Genomic DNA, 23,464 nt, shown 5'->3' on the forward strand with positions numbered 1-23,464 from the left:
CTAGCAGCACAAACACCTTGCATCAGTAGATGCGATAAGTTACTTTCAGCGACCACTTCACCTTCGCGCATTCCACCGCACATCACTTCGACTAGGACACTGGTTCGCGGAGGAAGCGTAACACATTCGGTGGAGACACGAAGGGCGGCGTCTCGACGCTTGTGGTCGTACCCGTCGAGTGCTCGGTCTGCTGAGAAGGTGACTACACCTCCCCGTAGGTCAATAACAGCACCGTATTCTTGGAGAAAATCAACCCCGAGAATGACGTCACGGTAGCATGCGCGTAGGACAAGGCAGCTCGCCACGAATGTCGATCCTCGAATCCGAACTGTTCGCGTGCAGGTTCCCAGTGGATTAATGACGTGACCGCCAGCCGTACGAATCTGCGAGCCATTCCAAGGGGTGATTACTTTCTGCAGAAATGTCGCCAGCTTCCCGCTTAAGATGGAATAGTCCGCACCGGTATCTACTAAAGCGCTAACCGCGTAACCGTCGATCACCACCGGTATGTCGAGCGAAACAGGTCATTCCGTTCATCTGCAGTTGACGTCGGATAGGTGTCCTCGCTCGCTCGCGTCGATCGGAGGTCTTCAGCGTGTTGACTGCCAGCGGCCTCGCCCCCAAAGGTCGCTGTGGTTAGTTTTCCCGGCGGGGACTTGGTGATCGTGTGCCGGAATATCGCTGGGCCAGTGGTGAAAATCGCCGTGGTGACGGCGAGCGTGACTGTCACCCGGTAGACGGTGGCATGCGTTGTTGAGCAAGGTAATCTTCTATCTCCCGAGGTCGTTGGCCAAGTCGGGGTGGCGGTGAGTAGGTGGGAAAGCCCCGCAACCCGAGACGTCGGTATGGGCACTGGCGGTACAAATGATCTGCATCACCGCAGTGGAAGCACAGAGGCCGACGGTCCGGTGTGCGCCAAACATCCGACTTCCGAGGGGTCATGCGTCGATCGTCGGCGTAATATACCGGTTGCTCCTGCGGAACCACAGCGGGAGGAGCGGCGGAGGGAAACGCTGGAGGCGCGCGTCGTTCTGCGATGTATGGTACCGGTTGTGCAGATGAAAGCGTAACCGGATGAGCCGCGTGAAATAACAGCGGGGGTGGTGCAGGGAGTCTCAGGGCTTCCGCGTAGGTCGCACGGCGGTGTTCAATAGGTGCAGGCGCGGTGTAAGGAAGAGGACAGGTCGACCGGAGCGCTTGGTGAACTTTATCTTTGACGACACTCAATAGAGCTCACCACCGCCTGTGACGTGCCGAAAGCCTTCTGGATTTCTTCGCGCACGACAGTGCGGATTAGTTCGCGAAGGTGGTCATGGTTGCTTCGGGTGGCCGTGAACATATCGATGGTGGATGTCACGTTCACTTGCCGCTTATAGAAATTCGATCATTACTGCAGCATCTTCTCCATACTTACAGCTTCAGATAAAAATTCGGCGACAGTCTTCGGAGGGCTCCGCACAAGACCAGCGAAGAGCTGCTCCTTCACTCCTCGCATCAGGTGACGCAACTTCTTGTACTCGGTCATTCCCGAGTTTGCTCGTCTGAAGAGGCGCGTCATATCTTCGACGAACGTGGTAACACTTTCGTTGGGAAGCTTAACGCGGACCTGGATTGCTCGTTCGGCTCGTTCGCGGCGATCAGCACTGGCGTAGGCGTCTAGTAACTGACGGCGGAACTCAGGCCACGACGTCAGTTGCTGCTCACGGTTTTGGAACCATGTGAGCGCGCCGTCTTTCAGGCAAAAGTAGACTCTTTGAAGTTTATTTGTGTCGTCCCATTCATTGTATTCGGCCAGGCGCTCGAAGTCGGCCATCCAGTCTTCGACGCTTTCGAAGACCTTGCCATGTAACGACTTTGGAACCCGTGGATGTTGAAGTGTGTACCGGTTCGTCACTGCGGCGCCTTTCATACCGGTTGAGATGGTCTGAAGCGCTGCGGGGTCTTCAGGAGGCAGTGCCCGGATCCTGCGGCTGGCCCGGTGGACCGGCGTATCGATTGGCACGGGGGTAGTGGTTCCACTGCCAGAAGGGGTCTGCGACATGGGTGAGGAATACCCAGCACCTCCACCACTTTGTCACGTGCCTTGTGAGAAAACGGGCGACGCGACGTTTATTGAGGGTAGCGGCTCCTGAAAAGCACGGCGCTGGGGGCTGGCTATCGAGCGGGCGGAGAAGAACGCGCACTTCTTTGTTCCTGTCCGTGCCTGCCTCTTAGCACTGTACCCACTACTGCTGGTGACAATATATAGACTGTAGAGATACGTGTGATTAAACCACAAAAAGTCGAACGTTACCCCCATATAACACATTCGAGCACTTGCGGAAGAAATGTTTCACGCTGGTGTAAAGGGACCCCACATATTCAACTTCTAATGCACATTTCTCATTACGTTCTCCCCATTTTCGTTAAATTTGATCTCGCTAGCGTATAGGGTTCTCCCAGGGCACCAGGCTGACTTCTGCGTCGTTCACGAAACGCGCTTATAACGTTCCGAAGCGGTTGTGCACGTCATTTATTGCATAGGCGATAATTAACCCGCACACTTAGAAATTTTCGCAAAAATGTACGACAACCAGCCTTTCGTTTTAACGAAATATAAACAAGGTACCTCGCTTGCCTGCCCGAGGATGCCGGGAAAATGTATTGCGGACTTTGTATAGCGTATGAAAATTGGGGGAACATTTGGGCTTAGCAATTGTTTTCTTAGCTTTCTAATCAAAACAGACACGTATAGTGGCTCGACACATTGCCAATAAAATGCCCCCCTCCTCCTCCTCCTCTCTTCCACCTTTTTCAGGAAATGTAATCTCGATGTGACGTACAGTTCCCTCTAGTCACTTGTAAACATAGCGGATAACAAAGAAACATTTTTAGAAAGATTGTATTTAATCCACATATATTTCAATTCACATGAACACTGTTAATGTGCACCTCGCTTTTTTCACTTAATTCTATCTTAGCGGCATTGGTAGTTTGCCAAGGGCAACGGGATAAATTATGTGCCGTTCATAAATCATACTTATATGTTCCGAAGCGCTTGCACAGGTAATTTATTGCAAAGGCCGTATTTACCCCCACACATTTCAAAGTTTACTTACACAGCAATCACGCTCTGCCCCTTGTTTTATCAAATATTAACGACGTCCTTTCTTTAGTTGACCGAATGAGCCGGGGACCCTTAACGCGAACGTGGTAAAGCAAATACAAATATGGTAGAAAAAGTGATTGTGTAGTTACTATGTAAGCTCCTATTTAGGCTACACAAAAGGTAAAGATTCGCGACATATTACTCTCATGACCCTATTTACAGCAAATGTGAACTCGTCACCACGTACACTTTTGGTACTGCGGGAAATTTTTCAGATAACGGCCGTATGGCGCTGGGCAACACTGCATGGGCTAACGAATTTTTTACATTGTCCGCAATTAAATAGCGCTTCTGAAACTGCGCAGACATCACTCACGAATATTCCGAAAATATAGTCTGAAAATATTACCTGAAAGTGACCTGAGAACATCAACTTTGTGTCAGATGAAGTTGTTTCAGGGCATTGGTAAAATTTTGTTCGAGTTACGTAAAACCAGCTTTTCTAAAGCTCTGGCACGCTTATCCGTAAGTTGCCACATAGGCTGTGATTAACCTATAAAACCTTACATTCAGTACACGTCACTCATAACATGTCCACAATTTTATTCAAGTATGAAAGCGTTGCCAGCTAAGATTTTCGCGGGGCAGCTGAGAAACTTTCATAATACGCAGAACACGAGCGTTTATTAGTTTTCATTTACTATTCAATGAACCCACATACTTCGAAGTTTGTCTGCAAATCACCCCTAATTTGTCCCACATTTCCACTAAATATAATCTTCACCAGCTACGTGAGTAATCTTGTATTTCAGGACAGCGTCAGAACCCGCGTACCGAACGTTCTCGAGCGCTTCCACTTACACTTAGAACTTCGCTCTAAAATGTTTCACCGATGAATTTTAGCATAACAGATCGGCCGCAGAAGTCAGATTGCCATTGCTTAGGCTAGGCCAAATATAGACATGTAATGAGGAGAGTTGGTTTATTTGTGCGCCTCCTAAAGCTGAGACAAAATGTCCTCTGTATTGAGCGTAATTATGTGTGACAACTTGAAATAAACTCATCTGTCCGTTAGAAGGACTTTTTACATCCGTTCTGCAAAAAATTACAGAGCGGACACTCGGATGCGCAGAATGTTGATAAATACAGGGTGAGACGAAAACGCAGAAAGAGTGGAGAGGTGTGCTTCTCAGCTAGCTGATGCCGTTTGAGAGGTAAAATATTTATTTGCTTGAATTTATTTGTTGCAAAAAGAACGAGGCGCGGTTAGAGGTAAAGGAAAATAGACATTCAAATAATGGTGGTGCTCTAAGCAACACACAGCACCGTGAGTAAAAGATCAGCTTTTCATGGCGCCTGGGCTTAGTTCGTAAGACGGCCGCCTGCAGAACACTGCCGCTCCGTCAACGTCTCTGAGACGTTGTTGTCTGTCTCGTAAATAGTGACTGTCCCAGAGCAAATGTCCGCTTATAAACGTAACAGCGAATCGGCGTATACATTGCTGATCATGCCTTGTCTCGTTAACGCAAAGGCAATAGCAGCTGCAGCGCGTTGTTGGTTGTGCTGGATAGTTATTTAATGAGTGTGAGTGGAGGTAGATAGGTGAAGTTGTATTTATGAAATTGTACTTGAAGCGTGTAAAAACATTCGCGTGCCCTCATCTGGGGTCTAATACGCCAGCTGGCTTGTGAATGCAAAGCTTATTCCCGAAGCATATTAACGCAGTTCGGCTTAGGCGGGTTCGCAGAGAGTGACATGAAAAAAGTTTACTTGCCATCCAGGCCCTGAAAAAGTGCATGTCCGGTGAATCTGTTGCAAAATTGCTGCGTGAGCGTTGCTTGCTTGAGCCGCGCAGCGTCAGAATTGGAGGACGCTTAAGCTTCGCCTTTAAGAGCGTAACGCTATAGCATTCAAAGATCCCTGGCTGCTTATCAGGCTTTTTTTTTCTCGTATATTCAAATTACAATCCGACGCTATCGTGTCTGTGGGTTGTAGTTAAGTCATAATTGGCGATTTTTCTGATGGATTTTACTTTGCGAAATTCAATTTTTGTTCACCAACCCCTTGCGCTACGCGGAGGGCCTGTGTGGTCGGGGTGATTCGCGATTAATTTCTCCGCCACAGATGCCACAGTAGCCGATGCTTACGCCGAAGCCGACATCGACGCCGACTTTTCTGCGACACGAGACCCTTAACGTTGTCGCGTTAAAACCACCGCCACAACTGCTGAGGGGGGGGGGGGTGGATATGCAATGCTTTATTGATGGTTTGAATACTTGTTTTGAGTTTGTTCTTCATTAAACCTATCCTGTTCTCTCCTGCTGCTTATAGACTGATGATGATGATGATGCTGTTCTGTAATTTGTATGCTTGATTCCAATGCATGCATTCACTGTTCGCTTCAGTTCTCTGAGTGCTTGTCGGCTGTGCATTAGGAGGGGGATAAGCCATTGCATTTTTTCTTGCTTAGGGGGCTATGAAACATTACTGATCATGATTATTTTTCTCACGGACAGGACATGAAAAATGCCGACCACCGAGAGGCCGAGAGCTTCGCCGTAAAACGTGATGCAATGACAACCGAGAAAATTCACCTGTCGTGTCGCATATTACAACAAAAATAACGCTCGTGGAATCGTTACCACGCCCACAAGACATGTTTATTACGACGCCTACAATCCGTAGCGTGTGCATGTTGTCCGAAAACAACGGTTATATGTTGCAGACCTGGCAACCCGTGCGACGAGACCGACGTCGTCTTACTCCCAGCGCCCATCACTCATGGATCCGGCTTCGTATGGGCAATGATGACGGTCCTGGACGGAGCGGTCTGCATCTTGACGCCACCCCGACTCACTCTGACAGAGTTTTCCGACATAGTCAAGAAAAACAAGGTGACAGCCAGTTGAACGTCTTTTGAGAGACTCTCGAATACAGGTCGCTGTAATGATCCACTTATAATATGTGTTATCAAGTATCATTTGAATCTCTTTAAACTGTCATAAGTCGCGAGACTTAACTTTGCGGAAGACAAATTTCAGCGTACATTCTTTCTCGTACCGGTTAGTGAACTCTGCGGGCACTAGAGAATTATCTGGTAGAGTCCGTTTAATAAACGAGCAGAATAGTGACAGCAGTTGCTTCAGGTATTTTTGTCGTGTTTTGCAGTCCGCATGTCATGCGGCAAAATGCCCTACGTTACGCTTGTGTTAAAACAGTGCGATGAAATGCTGGCAATTGCATGCATAAAGTGTAATATCGGTGTGATATGAGCGTCCACAGCATCCAAGAATTTAGAACATTCAGATGAAAAGAATCGTTCTGTGATTTTGTTTTGGTTCGGTTTCTTGGGTGAGGTGGCGCCATCTGGAAAAAAATGAAAAAAAAAACCAAACAAACTCGGGAGCCATTTGGCAAAGCGAGATGCTTTTGGAAGTGAGGCAGTGCACTCTAAAAACTACGGAGAGTATCGCAGGAGTGAAGGGGCTGGTTCACTCTTCAGTTTTACTCTAGAAAAATGTCGGGAGGAGTGAAACGCATTGTTCACTCTATCCGCAGCGAGAGTGAACTGTTATTTCTACTCTGCCCTTCTCAGAGAGAGTAGAATGCCCGTTCCACTCTTGCGGCAACAGAGAGCAAACCATAGCATATACTGCAGCTTAAACTGCATGAGGCTGGTCCGAAACATGGCGATGTATCGCTCACGCACGCAGAGCAAAGAGCGCATAGTTTTTCCGCACCAATTTGCGCTCTGGAACATGCATCCAGAGCGCAAATTGGTGCGGAGGTCAGCGCACTACTTTTTGTTTCGGAGTTGCCCCACCGCGAGCCGGCACAACATCGCGGAGCCGCACAGCACCGGAGCATAGAGTAACATATGGATTACAAGAGTGGCCACTCCAGCCTAAAAGCGGCCGAGCTACGCAGCTTCATGCCGCCCGCTAGAGGGCAATACAACACTCCCTGTCTGCAAGGGAACACGCGTACTAGTTATCTACTGTAGTAACTTTCCTATGGTGCACTGTACGTCTAGTTGTCTATGTGGCTGTAGAAGTAGACGTTATCAACGGTAAAGTGTTCTAGAACACTTTATCAACGGGATCAGCCGGCCGTGAGCGCTCGATGATAAGACCAGTATATAGAATAAAGAATAACGCATCGCTACAAAATATCGGCCATGGTGTGATCAGGCAAGGCGACGCTACAAAAGATGTGCGATAACGTCTGCGTGGTCTTTGCCGGGTTCGTCTGCCAGAACATCTGTCTGCTTGGCTGCTGGTTGGTAAGAAGGCCTTCATTACGTTCTTTTTTCTGTTCTACGTCCTTTTTTCCTTTCATTACTTTGCAAATTGCTTGTGTATTTGTCACTTGAGCCGTAAGTTGACATTTGTCGCATTGTGCTGTTCGGCGCAGAGAGCTTTTTGTGTTCTTCACTTCGCGCATGATGTTCGTGGATTGCTTCACAATATGTAATAAACAGCAATTTGGAATGCTGCGCAGCACGTTTGCGAGAAAATCGTTTCTTGGCGCGAGAAAGTGAGTCTGCACACGCCGGTATACGTAGTCTGAATTCAATGCACGTGTGTGGAATTGCGTGAAAGAATGCTGTTATGCTTAGGATCGTTATTCGTGGCGTGCGCAGCTTGCTTCAAAGCCTTTGTTACGAGCGCAATTAGGGAGAACTTGCGAATTGAGAAGAATGTTTTTAAGCTGCGGCTACGACGTATCGTGAATAAACACTCCTGCCTCTGTAGCCCATGCATGGCACCGAAGCTTTCTTTTTTTTTAGCTGCGACAATCGCAGGTGACGCTTTTCGCGAAAGCGTGATCTGAAGTGCGCAGGTGAAAATTTGTGCGAAGGCGGGAGAGTAGACATAACCAATACTTAATTTTTTTCAGGTGATACCGACCATAGTGAAGTACTACGGGAATTACTGCTGTGTTGCGAGGTGCAGTAACAACGGCAGGACAGGGAGAGAGTGTGGTTGGCTGACAACTGCAGTGAGCAGCCTTCATTCGTTGTTTGCTATGCAGCCCAAAACTGCCACTTAATAGGTTAGGCTTCAAAGGACGAGCGTTGTTTTCCTCTTTAATGCTAATGCTGTCTTCGGCAGTTTTACTGTTCTGTGGGGTTTTTCATAATATCGCCTGTTTATTCCTTTTCTGAAATTTATTCTCAACATATGGCACCTGTATTGGCATGTCTTGCACTTTGCACTGCAACCATCTTTCTGTGCTTGCGTTCATCCAACGTTGCGAAAAAAAGGGTGCATCTGCTTACTGAGAATATGACTTCAAAATAAAATGTTTCGTCTCTTCCAACACTTGTCATGTTTATTTAAAATGTCTGTATAAACACACAGTGGCATCGTATGATTGCTGCTCTGGCGGTACAGCTTACACGAAGCTACTTGATGCATGCAAGCAATGCGTTAAAGAATTCGAAATATAGCCTCCGGGACGAGCACTCTAACGGAAGAAATCTTCGAGGCCGTGTAATTTTTGTAAGCTCCAGGAAATAGCCTTCGGGAGTAGTTTTCCTGTGGTCCCAATCTTTGAGTCTGTGTAGATTCCACACGGCCGCTAGGTGCGCTGCGAACCAAAATCGGCCGCAGGGGCCTATGGAAGTGTCCTCTCTTATCCTTGTATGTTACTCTATGACCGGAGAAAGACGATCCGTTCAGCGGGCAGGCGGCGGGCGCCAAGGCCAACCAAGAAAAATCTTGTCAGCCGGCCACGTTTCGCCGCCGCGAAAAGAGGACAGTAGTTCATCGTTCGTTGGATTGAACAGCACATCCTCCACGGTAAGTGATTTCTAACTTAAGTGGCACATTCTGCGTATATGACGTGCTATCGCCAGGCAGTGATCGCGAAGTTTAGCCGCCGCCATTAACAACCGACTAGGTATGCGTAAAGCCCCTATATATAAAAAGTAGTGCCATCCACTTCCCTCCTCCTCCGTTCCACTATCGCGCTCGGCGCGACCAGCGCGATCGAGGCGCGATATCGACAGTGGCGCCGCCTGCGTCGGGCCTGCCATGGCAGACGACAGCTAACGCGCCAGCAGAGGAAATCCGAGGAAAACTTCGATCGCGCCCTGCGGAGACGGTTTTGAGGCGCGATTTTGCTTCGTCAGTCAGTAACTGGTCTTAGTAATGCCGCTTTGGAAGTAGCAACGCGACGATGCGAGACGGCGCAAATATCAAGTGTGCAGCAAGCGTTTGCGCACGCCGGATGGTAAACAAAAAAAGCCTTTTGCCCTCGCCTTGTCGGTTGCGGCAACTTAAGGCGCAGCAGCATGCCATCACAACGAAGTTCTTGTCCCTAAAGGTGGACACACACGCGAGGTCAAAATCCCGCCTGCTCCGCGGACAAACAGTGACGTCAGCACTTGAATGCGGCGCAGCCGAGTTAGGTCGCATTCGCACAGCCGGACCGCCGTTTGCGGAATCCGCGTGCTTACTCTCGACTCCAACGTTTATTAGCAGCTGCGCGTTTGCATACTCGGTGTGCTCTATATTTCATAGCGCTGTGAATCCCTCAACAAGAACCAAAAAAGTGATGGTTGTCTCGTCAATTAGCGTTTTCTTGTGCACCTCACGTCACGCAGGCTGCGCGGTCTGAGTAAATAGAAATGCGCGCGCAACCATGACTCGCCTTTCCCGCTGCATCACCACAAAATACACGCGGTCACTGCTGCACAACGAAATCACACGTGGCTCCAGGCCGATAACACGCCATCGTAGCCACGCCAATGCGTCCGATGTTGACAGATTTCACGCTGACTACGCTAAATTGAGGTCAGACGACCGCCAAACGGACGGATGGAAATACCGGCGAGCATTTTCAATCCGGACCGCGAGCGGAGTAGGCCGGACTAGGCGAGGGCGGCACGTTTTGATGACGCGCGCGTCACGTGATACGCCATCCGCTGCGAAAATTCCTCCTCCGTCCGGTCGTGTGAATCCACCTTAACAGGTTTGATCCGTTTGTGCGTACAGCACTTTCGTCGCACAGGCCCGAGAATGGCAGTCGGAGCGCGCTGGAAAGAAAAAAATATACAAAAGCGCGACGCGAACTTCCACGTGACACGGATTGGCCAATGGGGGAGCGCAGGAGGCTGGGGCGACAGGAGGCGGCTAAGAGAGGGCGAGGAGGAAGCGCCGGGGTGAGCGCGGTGGCGGCAAGATCTAAGAATGGCGCTACTTTTATTAATATAGGGGCTTTAGGTATGCGTGGTGCGTGATTCGACGTCAATCGCAAAAGTCAGTCGTCGCGGTTACTGCGGAGTCAGTCGTCGCGGTGATTTTATCACTTGCCGCTATCCGTAAGAGCTTTGAAAATCACAAACGCGGAGGGAACCATGGTGTGTTCAATAAAAAGTGAGGCGTGCGTCGCATAAAAAGGTTTCTGGTTTATGCTTCCGTGCCTATACGGAGCGTGCTGAGCGTGTGTTTTATGAGTTTGAATGTATTCAGTTTGGCAGTCTACTGTCTGCGGAGCGCTGTTTAACTAAGGAGTTACATAACGAAAGGCGTCCACTTGTTGGCGGCATGCTTTCGTTATATTAAGGCGCGCGCTTGATAGTGTGTTAACTCATGGGTAATCTGCGGCCAGTGAAGTTACGTGCAGCGCTAGTGCGAGCTGTATGCCGCAGGCATACAGCTGCACGCTGCGTGAGGTCAATTTAGCGTGTAATCTTAAACTGCCGGAATACACACTGGGAATTCATGTTTTGAGCGGAATAAGACTGACGTCTTTTTGCTAATGTATTAAGCTGGTGTGAATTTATGTGTGATTTTGTGTATCGTATAGCGGTTTTCGAGCATGGTGCGAATGTGAACAGGCCCTTTGTGTATGAACTCGGTGACTCGTCAAGCGGCGAGTTATGCACCGGCATTGAATATAACAGCTACTGTTGTAGGATTACAATGACACGGTCGTTCTGTAATGTTGCTGTCGGCTCGGTCTCCACGTTTACTGTTTTCGATTTGGCTGTGTATTTGCTAGTATGAGTTGGTACTTAAGAATTATGCCGTATGAACAGCCAAATCAGCATTTCTCAGGGGGCTCCATGCGTAAGCTGTGGATTTGGTATTGCAGGGCGGATTGGAATGTATTTACCGCCTTGATATTTTTAGTGGATAAATAAGGTATCGAAGTAAAATGTTGTGTTGCATGTTCTAAATTGTTGTCTTGCAATGTTAAATGCTAGATTTCAAACTGCAGCAAGAGTCGGGTCTCAAAAATGAACCCCACTGTGTACCTCATAAATTAAAATAAGTTCACGCCTGTATAGAAAGGTTAGACGCAGGCCGCCGTGAACTGTTCCTTGTTATTCTTGGAAATCTCAGTAAGCTTGCCATAGCAGGCCTTGCTACCCCTTCTTATAATCACACCCAGTAAAAATCTGTTGTACTAGAGAACCATATTGTCATGCCTACTGCAAATAAGATCCTCAAATTATGGCTTGAGCAGTGGCATAACCAGAGGGGTGGGGGGGCACAGGGCGCACGTGCCGAGGTTGTGGAACCAAGCGGTGTTTGTGACACATCTGAATTCGTCATACCGCTTTGCGCTGTTTGCTTCTTGGTAGGTTACATAAAAACTACATGCTCCACTCATCAGTTAAACGACTGCAGACTTGAGTACTTCACAACGTAATAAGCTTTAAGTGCAGCATAAGCACAGCATGCAGAATTCAGCATCATAATTTTGACGGGTTTCCTTAAAGGCGGTTTAATTCATTTTCATGTCATCTCCGCTCATTCTTCTAACACTACATTTGCGTGGTTGTTGGCCACTTGTGTACATAGAGTGTAGTCTTTAAACTTTTCTCAACTGCACTCGGTATGCTCCCTTTACTTTGGCGGCTGATTTATTTTGTTTTATATAAGCTAAAGAGGCATAATTGTCTTCAGGAATTATATTTATTATTATTATTATTATTTATTGTACCCTCAGGGCCGAAGCATTACAGAGGGGAGTGGCAAAAAAGAAAAAAATTATTGATTTGAAAAGATACACTTATACATGGAGTTATATAATTTACCAATACAAATACAATACTCTAATTAACAAACCAAATCAATACAATTCAAAGAACTAAAAAACAATGTAAAATGACAAGATGATACAGCTAAGCACAAGCACACAAGAAGAAACAACGAAAAATAGCATGAGGTAAAGAACTATTTAGTTACTGTTAAAACATTCTTGAAACGTTGATGGTGTGTAATTTCTGCAGTAGTGGTAGCAAGATGGTTCCACTCCTCACAAGTCCTGGGAAAAAATGAGTTGATAATGGTTGATGAAAAAAATTGTTGATAACGTGTTGATATCATCGGAAATGAGATGCGCATCATACCACCACTGCTCTCCTCTAGAGGAAGGGATGCGTTTATGAAGTGTGCCTAGAATTACCAATATTCTATTCTTTAGTAGACGTTTTGTAGCACTGGTGCTTGACGGAGGCCTCACGGCCAGTTTTCTTTTTTTTTCATTAAGTCTAAAAATTGAAATCGGCTTGGTAGTTGACAATTGCAGTCATTTACATGTTTCACGTGCATTACAGTAGAAATACTAAGTGCGAAGGCTTCTTCTTAGTGCAATGACCTTTTTCCTTGACTGTCTTTACATGGTTTCACAATATTATCTCGTGTTCATTTCTGCGCACTATATTTTTCAGGCACACGTCTTATAAAACTCAAGAAGGCAGCTGCAAGAACAAAATGGTGTCAAGGAACCAGCTCAGCACGACTTCACATGGTGCAGAGGAGCGCCCTCCAAAGTATCAAAATGCGTTGCCATGCAATTTGGACGAGAAAACTAAAATGTGGGTATACTGGGTGTACCATGTAACTAAATGCCGCGAAAACTTCCAAAAGTCAGTTTGTCACACCAAGATGAAATTTATGACATGCTCTTAGCAATCTCCTTAGTAATTTTTTAACATATCTGATGGGAAAGTAAAGCTAAAGTATGCTCTTTGGAGACATACACATAGGAGCAAGTGTCATTGAAAAGTTAGAAATATGTTTTGAAAAACAGCTTGCGACAAGTGGCTACTTTTTGTCTGGCCTCTCAATAGATTTATTCGCGTGACCAAAAGAATGGTACAAGAAGATTGCAGATTCGCTTGGTGAAATTACGCTTATGTGCACTGAGTAGAATGTCTGTGTTGACTATAAAAAGCGAAAGCTCATGCTTGGTTTTATGCCGACATAATTTTAAGACCACGCAAATATAAGGGAGCAAATGCAAACTACTGTCATTGCGAATTTTAAATGCTAACATGAAGCAGGCTCATTTTCATGGCTTCCCTTTTATATATTTTTTACATCAAATTTCAGAACTATGGCTTCCCTCCTAGGGTTTAAGAAAGGGAGACATTAGGGGCAGATCATTTCACGTTTAAGAAGACATTATCGTTTACGTATAGGCTCACTGGACCAGTTCATTATATCCGCTCAAGCCTCCGGAAGCAGGAGCGAGGCCTTTGATGGTTGCATACACCGTATTGCGCATCTTATCTCTTAATTAAAAGCCACATAGTCACTTTCAATTGAAAAAATAATTTTTCGCATGTAAAATTGGTGTATCTCCTTCTATGACACACTGGACTGTGTGCTTTTGGTGGGTATTTGAGATTTGGATGAAAGTGATTAAATCTACTTGCCAGCCAAGTTTGCAAATGGAAGCAGGGATGTGTTCAGTGGAAAGAACTATGAGAGCATTAGCGTGAAACACTTCTTGAGTGATTGGTGTATGTGAACACGCAATCGAGGAACAAGGAAAACCCCTTAGATTGATGGCTTCTGCAGGCAAAAAGCTTTATAAGGCAAAATAAAATTGGAGCATTTTTGTGCATAGTAAATTTCTGTACTTAAGATTGAGTGCACAGTCAGGTGAGAAAGAATGCAAGGGGGGTTCTCACAAGGTTAGAGAGCAGTGGTGCCTAGGTTTTCATACAATTTTTTGCCAAGTATTATGCACTCCAACTAGCATGGCTGTCAACATCAGTCATGCACTCGTGACTTGTCACGCTTATATTTCTATTATCCAACCAAAAACACACTTCTAGAGCATTTTAGAAATAATGACCATTGGAAGAACTGATTATGCCATTAGAGTAGCTCTACGCCCACTGAACACTTCCTGTATCGCCTTGAAGCTGTGCAAGGCTTACAACTTCTGCTCTGTGCAAGGCTTACAACTTCTGCTCTTAGTATCCCACGAAAGAGTAAATGAGCTGAAGGAATAAACTGGAATGCGTGCTTTATGGCTTGTAATAAAGTGAAAGAAAAGGTGTCTAATACTCAAGTTGAAAGTCAGTGCTGTGTGTAACAACTTCCCCATTGTGACCTTAGTTATAGTTGAAATAGCCCAGAGATAAATGTTATTAACATATGCGAAATCCCTGTGGCTATCGAATGAAGCTCCAATTTCTCTGTACCTGAATAAATTTCCTAGTGTGACAAAGTAAAATAAGTTAATATCTGCACAGAGGGCAGCATGCTTTCTAATAAGATGCATGGTGCCAATTGCATCACCAAAATTCTTTGTGATTGTTATACATGATTGTCATGCAACAGTTATGTTATAAACCAACACCATGCACCAGAAATATGTAAATTGGTCAGTGCAGTGCTGTGGACACTTAAATGATGAAGTGAACATGCTACCTAAACAAAGTGCATTGAGCACTTAGTATAATAAATAGAGAATGTGAGAAAGGATTTCTTTGTTCCGCGATAAATGTCAGCAGAAGATCCGGTTTCTTGCTTGTCAAAGAAAATAAATTGCACAATGTACAACCTAAGAACTGATTTTCCAGAGCAAACCCATCTTTTGAGAACAGTTATGCTGTGGCTTCAGGCACTGTACAAGTCTGCGCAGTCACAAATATAACTCTTTTAAAGGGCGGCAAAATTCTGTGGCCATAATTTTTTTGCTTTAATGTACCTTTACCATTTAAGTAGGAAAGAAAAACTGTGGTTTCAGGTAGTTGGTGCATTTCGCAAGAATAGGCAAAATCCGCATGCAAAACCATGGGTATAGAAGGGGTATGTAAAATAGGATGGTACCCTTCCCAATTCATTATTCACCTATTTGTCTTTGTGCGCTGCCCTAGATTATGCTTCAGTAACTTTTGCTGCAAGAATTCATCACATCCGATTTTTTTTCGTGTCTGAATTCATGTCACACTTCAATTATAATGCATTTTAACTGGTCAGAATAAATGGTCATCTAAATATGTCGGCTGCTCTTGAGAAGTGCAGCTTTCATACCTTAATACAGAGCGAAAATCTACCAAATAAGGCAAAAAATGTGAGGCGAGAGATTATAATGCTAGTGCTCTTTGCAAATTTATATTCATTTTGCCACGCATTAGCCAATATTGTGAATTTTTTTTATTTGTGCGACATTAAAGAGGAGAGTGGGTCAACAATCGCAAGAATTATATTACTGACGACAGCAGAATACAAAAAATAGGTTCAGGGGAATCGTAAACTTGGATAGTTAGTACTGGTTTATAATTAACAGTGCAATAAATGTGGCATGAGAAAGGCCAACAACAGGAACATGACACTGACTATCAACTAACGAATTTATTTGTGTTGCTGTCCACTTTTATAGTAGACATGCTACTTCATGGTGAATATTTGTTGTGAAACAAAAAGAAGGAACTCTCAAGATAACATGAAAAAATACATTCAAACAAGCAAGCAACCACTTCTTCACACAGCTGTCTACATCTCAGCAGAACCAGTTTTAAATCAATTAGGACAACATATAGCTGTATGTTTCAGCTTGATTCTTCTTTATTAAGAATGCTCCCATAATTTCTCCTGTTACCCGGTCACAGTGCTCGTGCAGGACATGCAGCTGGCATTTACTGGCACAGGAGTGCTCTGCCTACTGTGAGCACATTTCTGCCTTGATAGTGTACTCTTGTCTTGTAAGGCACTTATTAGAACGCCTCCCAGTCTGCCTGATGTAGATGCAGGTGCAAGGGAAATGGATGCCGTAGATGGCGGAGCATATGCGTGTAACAAACATGGTGGCAATCCTCTTTGTGATGCCTTCTCTCTGAATGTCCCTCTCAACACCTGCAAAGTGCGAACCAAGTTATTCTGTGTTAAGTACATCAAGTCCTTTCTGTACCTTGTGTGACATTCTTCAACAATTAGGAGAAGCCGTGAACATAATGCACCGCTGTCTTCCTTGTCCTCATGTGAGACTCATTCCAACACAGTGCTGGACTGAGTCTCACATGTCAGGCTTTCTACTTTTCTACTTCAACTTCTACTTTAACAGCATCTCTAAACGTTATCCTGTAAATAAGAAGACTTGCTGAACTCAAGACCATAAACGATAAACTGTATGACTCAGAAGAAATGCGTAGAAGGAACTCCTGAAGTACTGCTTTGCACCCACTAAACTAGTGAAAAGTAAAATTGCCAAGCCATGAATAGCAGCAGCCTGTACAAGATCTCATGTCCACCTGATGGAATTCAGTGCCGCAGCACAGATCACGAAACCTAATAAATCCAGATATCCGGAGTAGCTAATAAGTACAAGTTCGTAGATGCTGTTAAACATTTGGAAGTGATATGTGCCAGTGCTCCACCCAACACTGGTTTCCATGCGTAAGAAGGCAGTGTTGTTGTACATTCATGAGATCTCTAATTATTTGAAGATAGCCGTGGCAAGGTGCCGAAGGGATTCGATGTTCTTAGCAAGAACAAATATCGTTCTTAGCAAGCATGAAAACATTGCTCAACGATGCAGGCGACCATGTTTTTTACATGCGCATGTGACTGTCAGTTGGATTCCTTACTTCTGCAGGTGTATCTGCATTGTTCGGACTGGAAGGTATTTTAACAAGTGCCGCGATGAACACCGACGTAATATTGCCACGCGCTTGTGCCATCATGCTCCCAGAAGACAAGGACGGTCTGGTTCACGAGCTAGCGCCTTGGTCTTTTGTCGGTGCTGCGCTGCCCCTTCGACGACTCGGACTTACTTTAACGGCATCTTTTGGAAGCCGCCTGTCTATTAAACGTGACATTTTTGCTGGTGGAGGTGCTGGGTATTCTCGACCCATGCAACAGACCCCTCCTAGCAGCAGGAAGGCGAGATCGCAACCGGAGCTTACGCCAGTACACCGCGCCAGCCGGACAATCCAGGGATTGATGATGATGATGTGTAGTGTTTAATGGCGCAAGGGCCAGCTATGGATAAAGAGCGCCATGACACATGGTGATGGGTTCTTAATGTATTATGGATGGAGTGGACAGTAGGATGCAAATGGTACATAAACGGTGGCTGTAAAAAGGCCTAAAACAAATCGCTATAAATTGCGTAAAATATATGAGTGTTAAAATAATGACAAAGACTAATGATGTGAGCTATGAGCGTAAAGGTTTCGTTACAAAGCGGTGACATAATAAAGTATATGCAATAGCACTATTGCCTCAAGAGACCCTTGAAATCAAGGACTGAGAGGCACGTGCTGTAAAATGTTTTTGCACTGCAGCTGCAGCCTGCAAGTCGAGGCTGCGCTACAGATACCCTGGCCAGATGACTTGCAACGTGTTTACATCTGCTAAAAACTTTAAGACGGCATTAAAATCAAAAAGCGGCTCATGGTTAAGAAAGAATGCTGGGTGAAGAGGGATGTGCTCACGATACGCGGGATAAAAGTACTTTTTACGCTGAGCTTCTATTTCTGGGCACTGGATAAGAACATGGAGAACTGTAAGTATGTCGCCACACCTATCACATGTCGGAGGATCACTTCCTGTATGGAGATACGAGTGTGTTCCATAGGTATGTCCTATTCTTAACCTGCAAAGAAGCACTTCCTTGTGTCTTGTTGTTTTCTGAGATATCCATTTCCCAATTCTTGGCTTGATTACATGTAGCTTATTTTGCACTTGATTATCCCACTGCCTTTGCCAATATTTTAGTAATTCATGGCGCAAGAAAGGCTTTAGGTCAGTGGAAGGGATGGCTATGTTTCTGTTCGTATGTTCAAAAACTACCGAAGTGGCACTTTCGTCTGCAGCTACGTTGCCTTTAATGCCTCTATGGCCAGGTACCCAGCATATTATGATTACTTGGTTGTCCTTGTAAGCTGAGCATATCGAGCTGTACAGTTCGTTATAAACTGAATTCTTGTGTTTTCGTAGACTCATTAGAGCTCTAACGACGCTCAACGAGTCTGTGAACACAATTGCTTTTGTAATATTCATTTGTTTTATGTGTTTGACTGCTGAAAGGATTGCGTATGCTTCCGCTGCAAAAATACTTGTATGTGGATTTAGTGTCCCGGACACGGAAAGAGACGGTCCCAAAGCTGCGTAAGCAACACCAGTAAACGATTTGGAGGCGTCCGTATAAAATTCACTGCAAGAATACTTCTCCCGAAGTTCAAGAAAATGCGAATGTATGTGTGCTTCAGGTGCCCATTTTGATATTTCTACGAAAGAGATATCGTACTGGATGGTCTGCCACTTCCAAGGTGGTGGAAGCCTAGTAGGAGCCATTAGGACATTCTGTAGAAGAGGGACGCCTGTTCTGAAAGTGCTTCCAACCGGTGTGACAGAGGAGGCCTAGTGGCCGGGCGGTTACGGAACAGCCTGGCCGTGGACAAGTCGCGAATGGTAGAATGACATGGATGCTGGCTATCTGATTCAATCTTCAGGGCGTAGGCAAAACTTAAGTAAGTCCTTTGGAGATGTAGTGACCACTCGTTTGATTCAACGTACAGGCTTTCTACAGGACTAGTCCTGAAGGCACCTGTAGCAAGACGGATGCCTAAGTGGTGAACGGAATCTAGCATCTTCAAAGCACTGGGTGCAGCGGAATTATATACTATAGCTCCGTAGTCGAGGCGCGACCTTATGAGACTTTTGTAGAGGCTCAAAAGGCATCTCCTGTCGCTTCCCCAAGATGTCCGGGACAATAGCTTCAGTATATTCATTGTCTTCAAACACTTCGCTTTCAGATATTTCAAATGGGGGATAAATGTTAATTTAGAGTCTAAAATGAGGCCTAGAAATTTATGTTCATGGCTCACAGATAGCCGCTGTCCATTAAGATGAATACAGGGGTCAGGTAGTATACCTCTCTTGTTCGAGAAAAGAACGCAAGTGCTTTTTTGAGGGTTCAGTTTAAATCCATTCTCGTCAGCCCATTTACATACTTTATTTAACCCAAGCTGTACATGTCGCTCACAGATAGAAATGTTACATGATCTAAAACCTATTTGCACGTCATCCACATACACAGAATAAAACATTGTACGAGGTACGACACTGTGGAGCGAGTTCATTTTCACAACGAAGAGAGTACAGCTCAGCACGCCACCTTGAGGTACACCTGTTTCTTGAGTAAATGGACGAGATAGGATATTGCCAACCCTAACACGGAACGTGCGGTTAGATAGATAGCTTTGAATCACTCTCAAAAGGTTGCCTCGGACTCCCCTTCCACCCAGATCAAGGAGAATTCCAAAACGCCAAGTTGTGTCACATGCCTTCTCCATATCTAAAAATACCGATATTAAAAACTGTTTGTGCACGAAGGCATCTCGGATATTCGCCTCGATGCGGACAAGGTGATCAGTTGTGGATCTACCCTCCCTAAAACCGCACTGCAAGGGGGCTATTATTTTGTTGATTTCAAGATAATGGATCAGGCGTCGATTTACCATTTTCTCAAAGAGTTTGCATAAGCAGCTTGTCAGGGCTATAGGCCTATAGCTGCTGGCCGAACACGGGTCCTTGCCTTCTTCAAGAATAGGTATTATGATTGCTTCCTTCCAGGCGGACGGAATATAGCTGGCAGAGAAAATGGCGTTGAAAAGCGATAGGAGTGTTTTGTGTGCTTCGGGGTGTAAGTGTTTTATCATCTCGTAAACTATTTGATCGTTTCCGGGGGCCGATTTATTACAACAATTTAGTGCAGCCTGAAATTCTGCCATGTTAAACGGACGGTTGTAAGGTTCATTTCTTTCTCCTTTCCGATCCAGAGGCAGTCGCTCTGCTTGTCGCTTGTGTCTCAGGAATGTATCTGAGTAATGGGATGAACTGGAAATGTACTCAAAATGTTCTCCTAGAGAATTAGCTTGGGCCTCAAGAGTGTCTCCTTGTGTATTCACTAATGGTAGAGGGTGAGTTTCACGGCCTTTTATCTTGTTTACCCTTGTCCAAGCTTTTCTTTCATCTGTATAAGAATTTATGCTAGAGATGTATCTCTGCCAGCTTTCCCTTTTGGCACGGCGGCGTGTTCTTCTTCCTTCAGACTTTATTTTCTTGAAGCTGATAAGATTCTCTGTAGTCGGAGAGTCGCGGAGGCGATTCCAAGCCTTATTTTGCTTCTTTCGCGCTTCCCTACATTCATCGTTCCACCAGGGAACACGTCGTTTGGAAGGAGCGCCATTTGTTTCAGGGATACATATTGACGCCGTATCAACAACAAACGCCGTCAGATATGCCACTGCATCATCTATAGGAAGCGTAGAGATGTCTTCCCAGTTTATGCACGTGAGTTCTTCGTACTGCTTCCAGTCGGCTGAGTCGACTTTCGAATGGGGGACGCATGGAGAGCACTCATCAGCTGTTGTTAATTTTAGGACAATAGAAAAATGGTCACTCCCATATGGATTTTTAATAACGTTCCACTCTAGGTATGGCACGAGTGTACTAGACACAATGCTTAAGTCAATAGATGAATATGTTTTGTTTGCCACGCTGTAAAATGTAGGCTCTTTCTATTTAGTAAGCATGCATCTGTAGAGAGGAGGAAGTTTTCTACTAAGCGCCCTCTAGCATCACAGCGACCATCTCCCCAAAGGGTGTTGTGAGCATTGAAATCTCCAACGACAATATAAGGTTCGGGCAGTTCATAGATGAAGCTGTGAAATTCTGTTTTTGACAGGTTGTAGTTCGGGGGATGTATAGTGAAGCAATTGTTACCATCTTATTAAAGAGTACTGCACGGACAGCAACTGCCTCTAGAGGCGTTTTAAGGTGTATTTGCCGGCAAGCAACACTTTATTTACTGCTATGGCCACACCGCCCGACGAGGCATGGGCGTCGTTGCGGTCTTTCCGGTAAATGGCATACTGCCGGAGAAAGTTCGTATGAGAAGAATTAAGATGTGTTTCTTGAACACACAGCACCCTTGCATTGTACTTATTTAGGAGTTCCTTAATGTCATCTAGATTGTGGAGTAAGCCCCTAACATTCCACTGTAGTATCTGTGTATCCATTTTATGGGTGTTTTGTGCTGTGTGTCTAAGAGAGATAGATTAAGCTAGCTCACGAGGCCTTTCCAGGCCCCGTGATGGGGGTTTTCCCTTTCTTCCCGGCGCGCTCGAGAGAGCTGCGCCGTTCTTTGGGCGTCTGAGACGCCGTTGTTTTGATTGTTGTATCCATCACCTCGTCTGAGGCGGCGGATAGTGCCCGCTCAGCGGGCACGTTTGCGCGGGTTTCGGGCCTATATGCACGGGCAGTGGCCCTGGGTCCAGCAGTCCCTCGGGTCTGCTGGCCCTCCTTTGCAGGGGGCGGAACAGCGCTTGCTGCTCCAGCCGGGGGGGCTGATGGCGTGAACGCCGTCACACTCCGTGTGACTTGGGCAGCCGCCGAATGATGTGGCACTGCCCCCCGACGCGCCACTTCAGTGTATGTAGGACTGGACTGACTGTGGAGTGAGAAACGCTTGCGTGCCTCTTGGAATGATAGGTTAAATTTGATTTTGAGTTCGATGATTTGCTTTTCTTTTTTCCACGATGGACACGAACGGGAGTACGCTGGGTGATCTCCATCACAGTTAGCACAGTGGGTGGTGAAAGTGCAGGTGTCAGATGAGTGCTCATTGGATGCGCATTTTGCACAAGTGGTGCGCCCTCGGCAACTTTGCGAACCGTGCCCGAACCGCTGGCACTTGAAGCATCGGCGCGGGTTCGGGATGTATGGCCGGACACGGAGTTTGCAGTATTCAGTTTCTATTGAGTCTGGTAGGTTACTTGTTCCAAAGGTAATGATTATGTGTTTCGTCGGGATTTGCTTGTCAGCGCGCCTGATAGTTATTCTTTGTACTTTGACTACATTCTGATCTTGCCACCCCTCGAGTAGCTCGCTCTCACTGAGATCGATTAGGTCATCTTCAGAGATGACACCGTGGACGGTGTTCAATGATCTGTGTGGGCCCACTGATACAGGAATGTCTCCAAAAGCAATGAGTTTTGTTAATATGGTATACTGGGTCTTGTCACCAACTTCAAGAAGAAGGTCGCCGCTTCCCATTTTAGTTACTTTATAGCCTCGGCCGAGTGATTCTGTCAGAGATTTTGACACAACAAAAGGAGATATTGTGCGAACTGTCTTGGTTTCGAGCTGACTTTGTATAACATGGTACTTCGGGAAGGTTTCTTTCGGCTGCATTAAGAAATTAAAGGTTTCATCGGTGCGCCCCCTCTTGAGGGAGCGATCAGGGAGTGAAGGGAAATTGGATGCCATAAATAATATTGCAATATTCGGCAGGGATGGCCGCCGCCCACCATGGAGCCCAACCAGGCGACGACACAGGACGGAAACTATTCAGTTCTATGCACGCCAACGGTACATCCTCACTATAACCAAATACATATACCCAAGGCAGGATATAATGCACAAGGTTAACCCTCGCTGCCAAGAAGGTCGGAAGTAATATAGAAGAGAGTAGACGACAGGAAAGATGAAAAGGCGAGAGAGAAAGACGAAGATTGGAGAGAGAGACAGGAAAAGGCAACTACCGATTTCCCCCGGGTGGGTCAGTCCGGGGGTGCCGTCTACGTGAAGCCGAGGCCAAAGAGGTGTGTTGCCTCAGCCGGGGGGCCATAAAGGTCCAAACACCCGGCATTGGCTCAACCCCCAGGATCCTCTTTTCCCCGGACACGGCTAAGCCGCGCACGGCTACACGCGGGAGGGTCCAACCCTCGTGTGCTCGGGTACGCGGTGGCGCAACTCACCAAACGCCTGCTTGCGCAGACGCCCCTGCGGGGAATCCAGGCATTGGCCCCCGAGTTTGAGCCTTTACCTGCGAGGACAAAGACAACGTTGGCAGGTATGGCTGATACATCCGCTACTACCACGAATAACCCTGCGACGGCTACTCTGGTACCTCCGGTACCTCCTCATTACACGCTGCAAAAGCCACGCGTGCCAAGTCCCTTTAATGGCGACCTTCTTGGAGACGTGGAAGACTGGCTGGCAGACTTCGAGCGCGTAGCTGAGTTCAATGGATGGGTACGATGAAGCGAAGCGCCGGAACGTTTACTTCAGTCTTTTGGATGGTGCTCGCACGTGGTTCCAGAACCGCGAA

The 23,464-nt window shown here is 46.1% G+C and overlaps 1 protein-coding gene across 6 annotated transcripts in view; it reads left to right on the plus strand.

Annotated features, from left to right (window-relative positions):
- Positions 1-23,464, plus strand: part of LOC119450782 (uncharacterized) — a 216,050-nt gene that overhangs the window by 139,293 nt on the left and 53,293 nt on the right. For 4 of the 6 annotated variants that reach the window (XM_049666231.1, XM_049666229.1, XM_049666230.1 and 1 more), the window contains exon 5: positions 5,814-5,982. The exons of the other annotated variants lie outside the window; for them this stretch is intronic. In XM_049666231.1, the coding sequence (XP_049522188.1) occupies positions 5,814-5,982 (169 nt within the window). The remainder of the gene's footprint in view (positions 1-5,813; positions 5,983-23,464) is intronic. 6 annotated transcript variants of the gene reach the window in all.

This window comes from Dermacentor silvarum, chromosome 4, assembly GCF_013339745.2.
Source record: "Dermacentor silvarum isolate Dsil-2018 chromosome 4, BIME_Dsil_1.4, whole genome shotgun sequence".
Classification (NCBI taxonomy): domain Eukaryota; kingdom Metazoa; phylum Arthropoda; class Arachnida; order Ixodida; family Ixodidae; genus Dermacentor; species Dermacentor silvarum.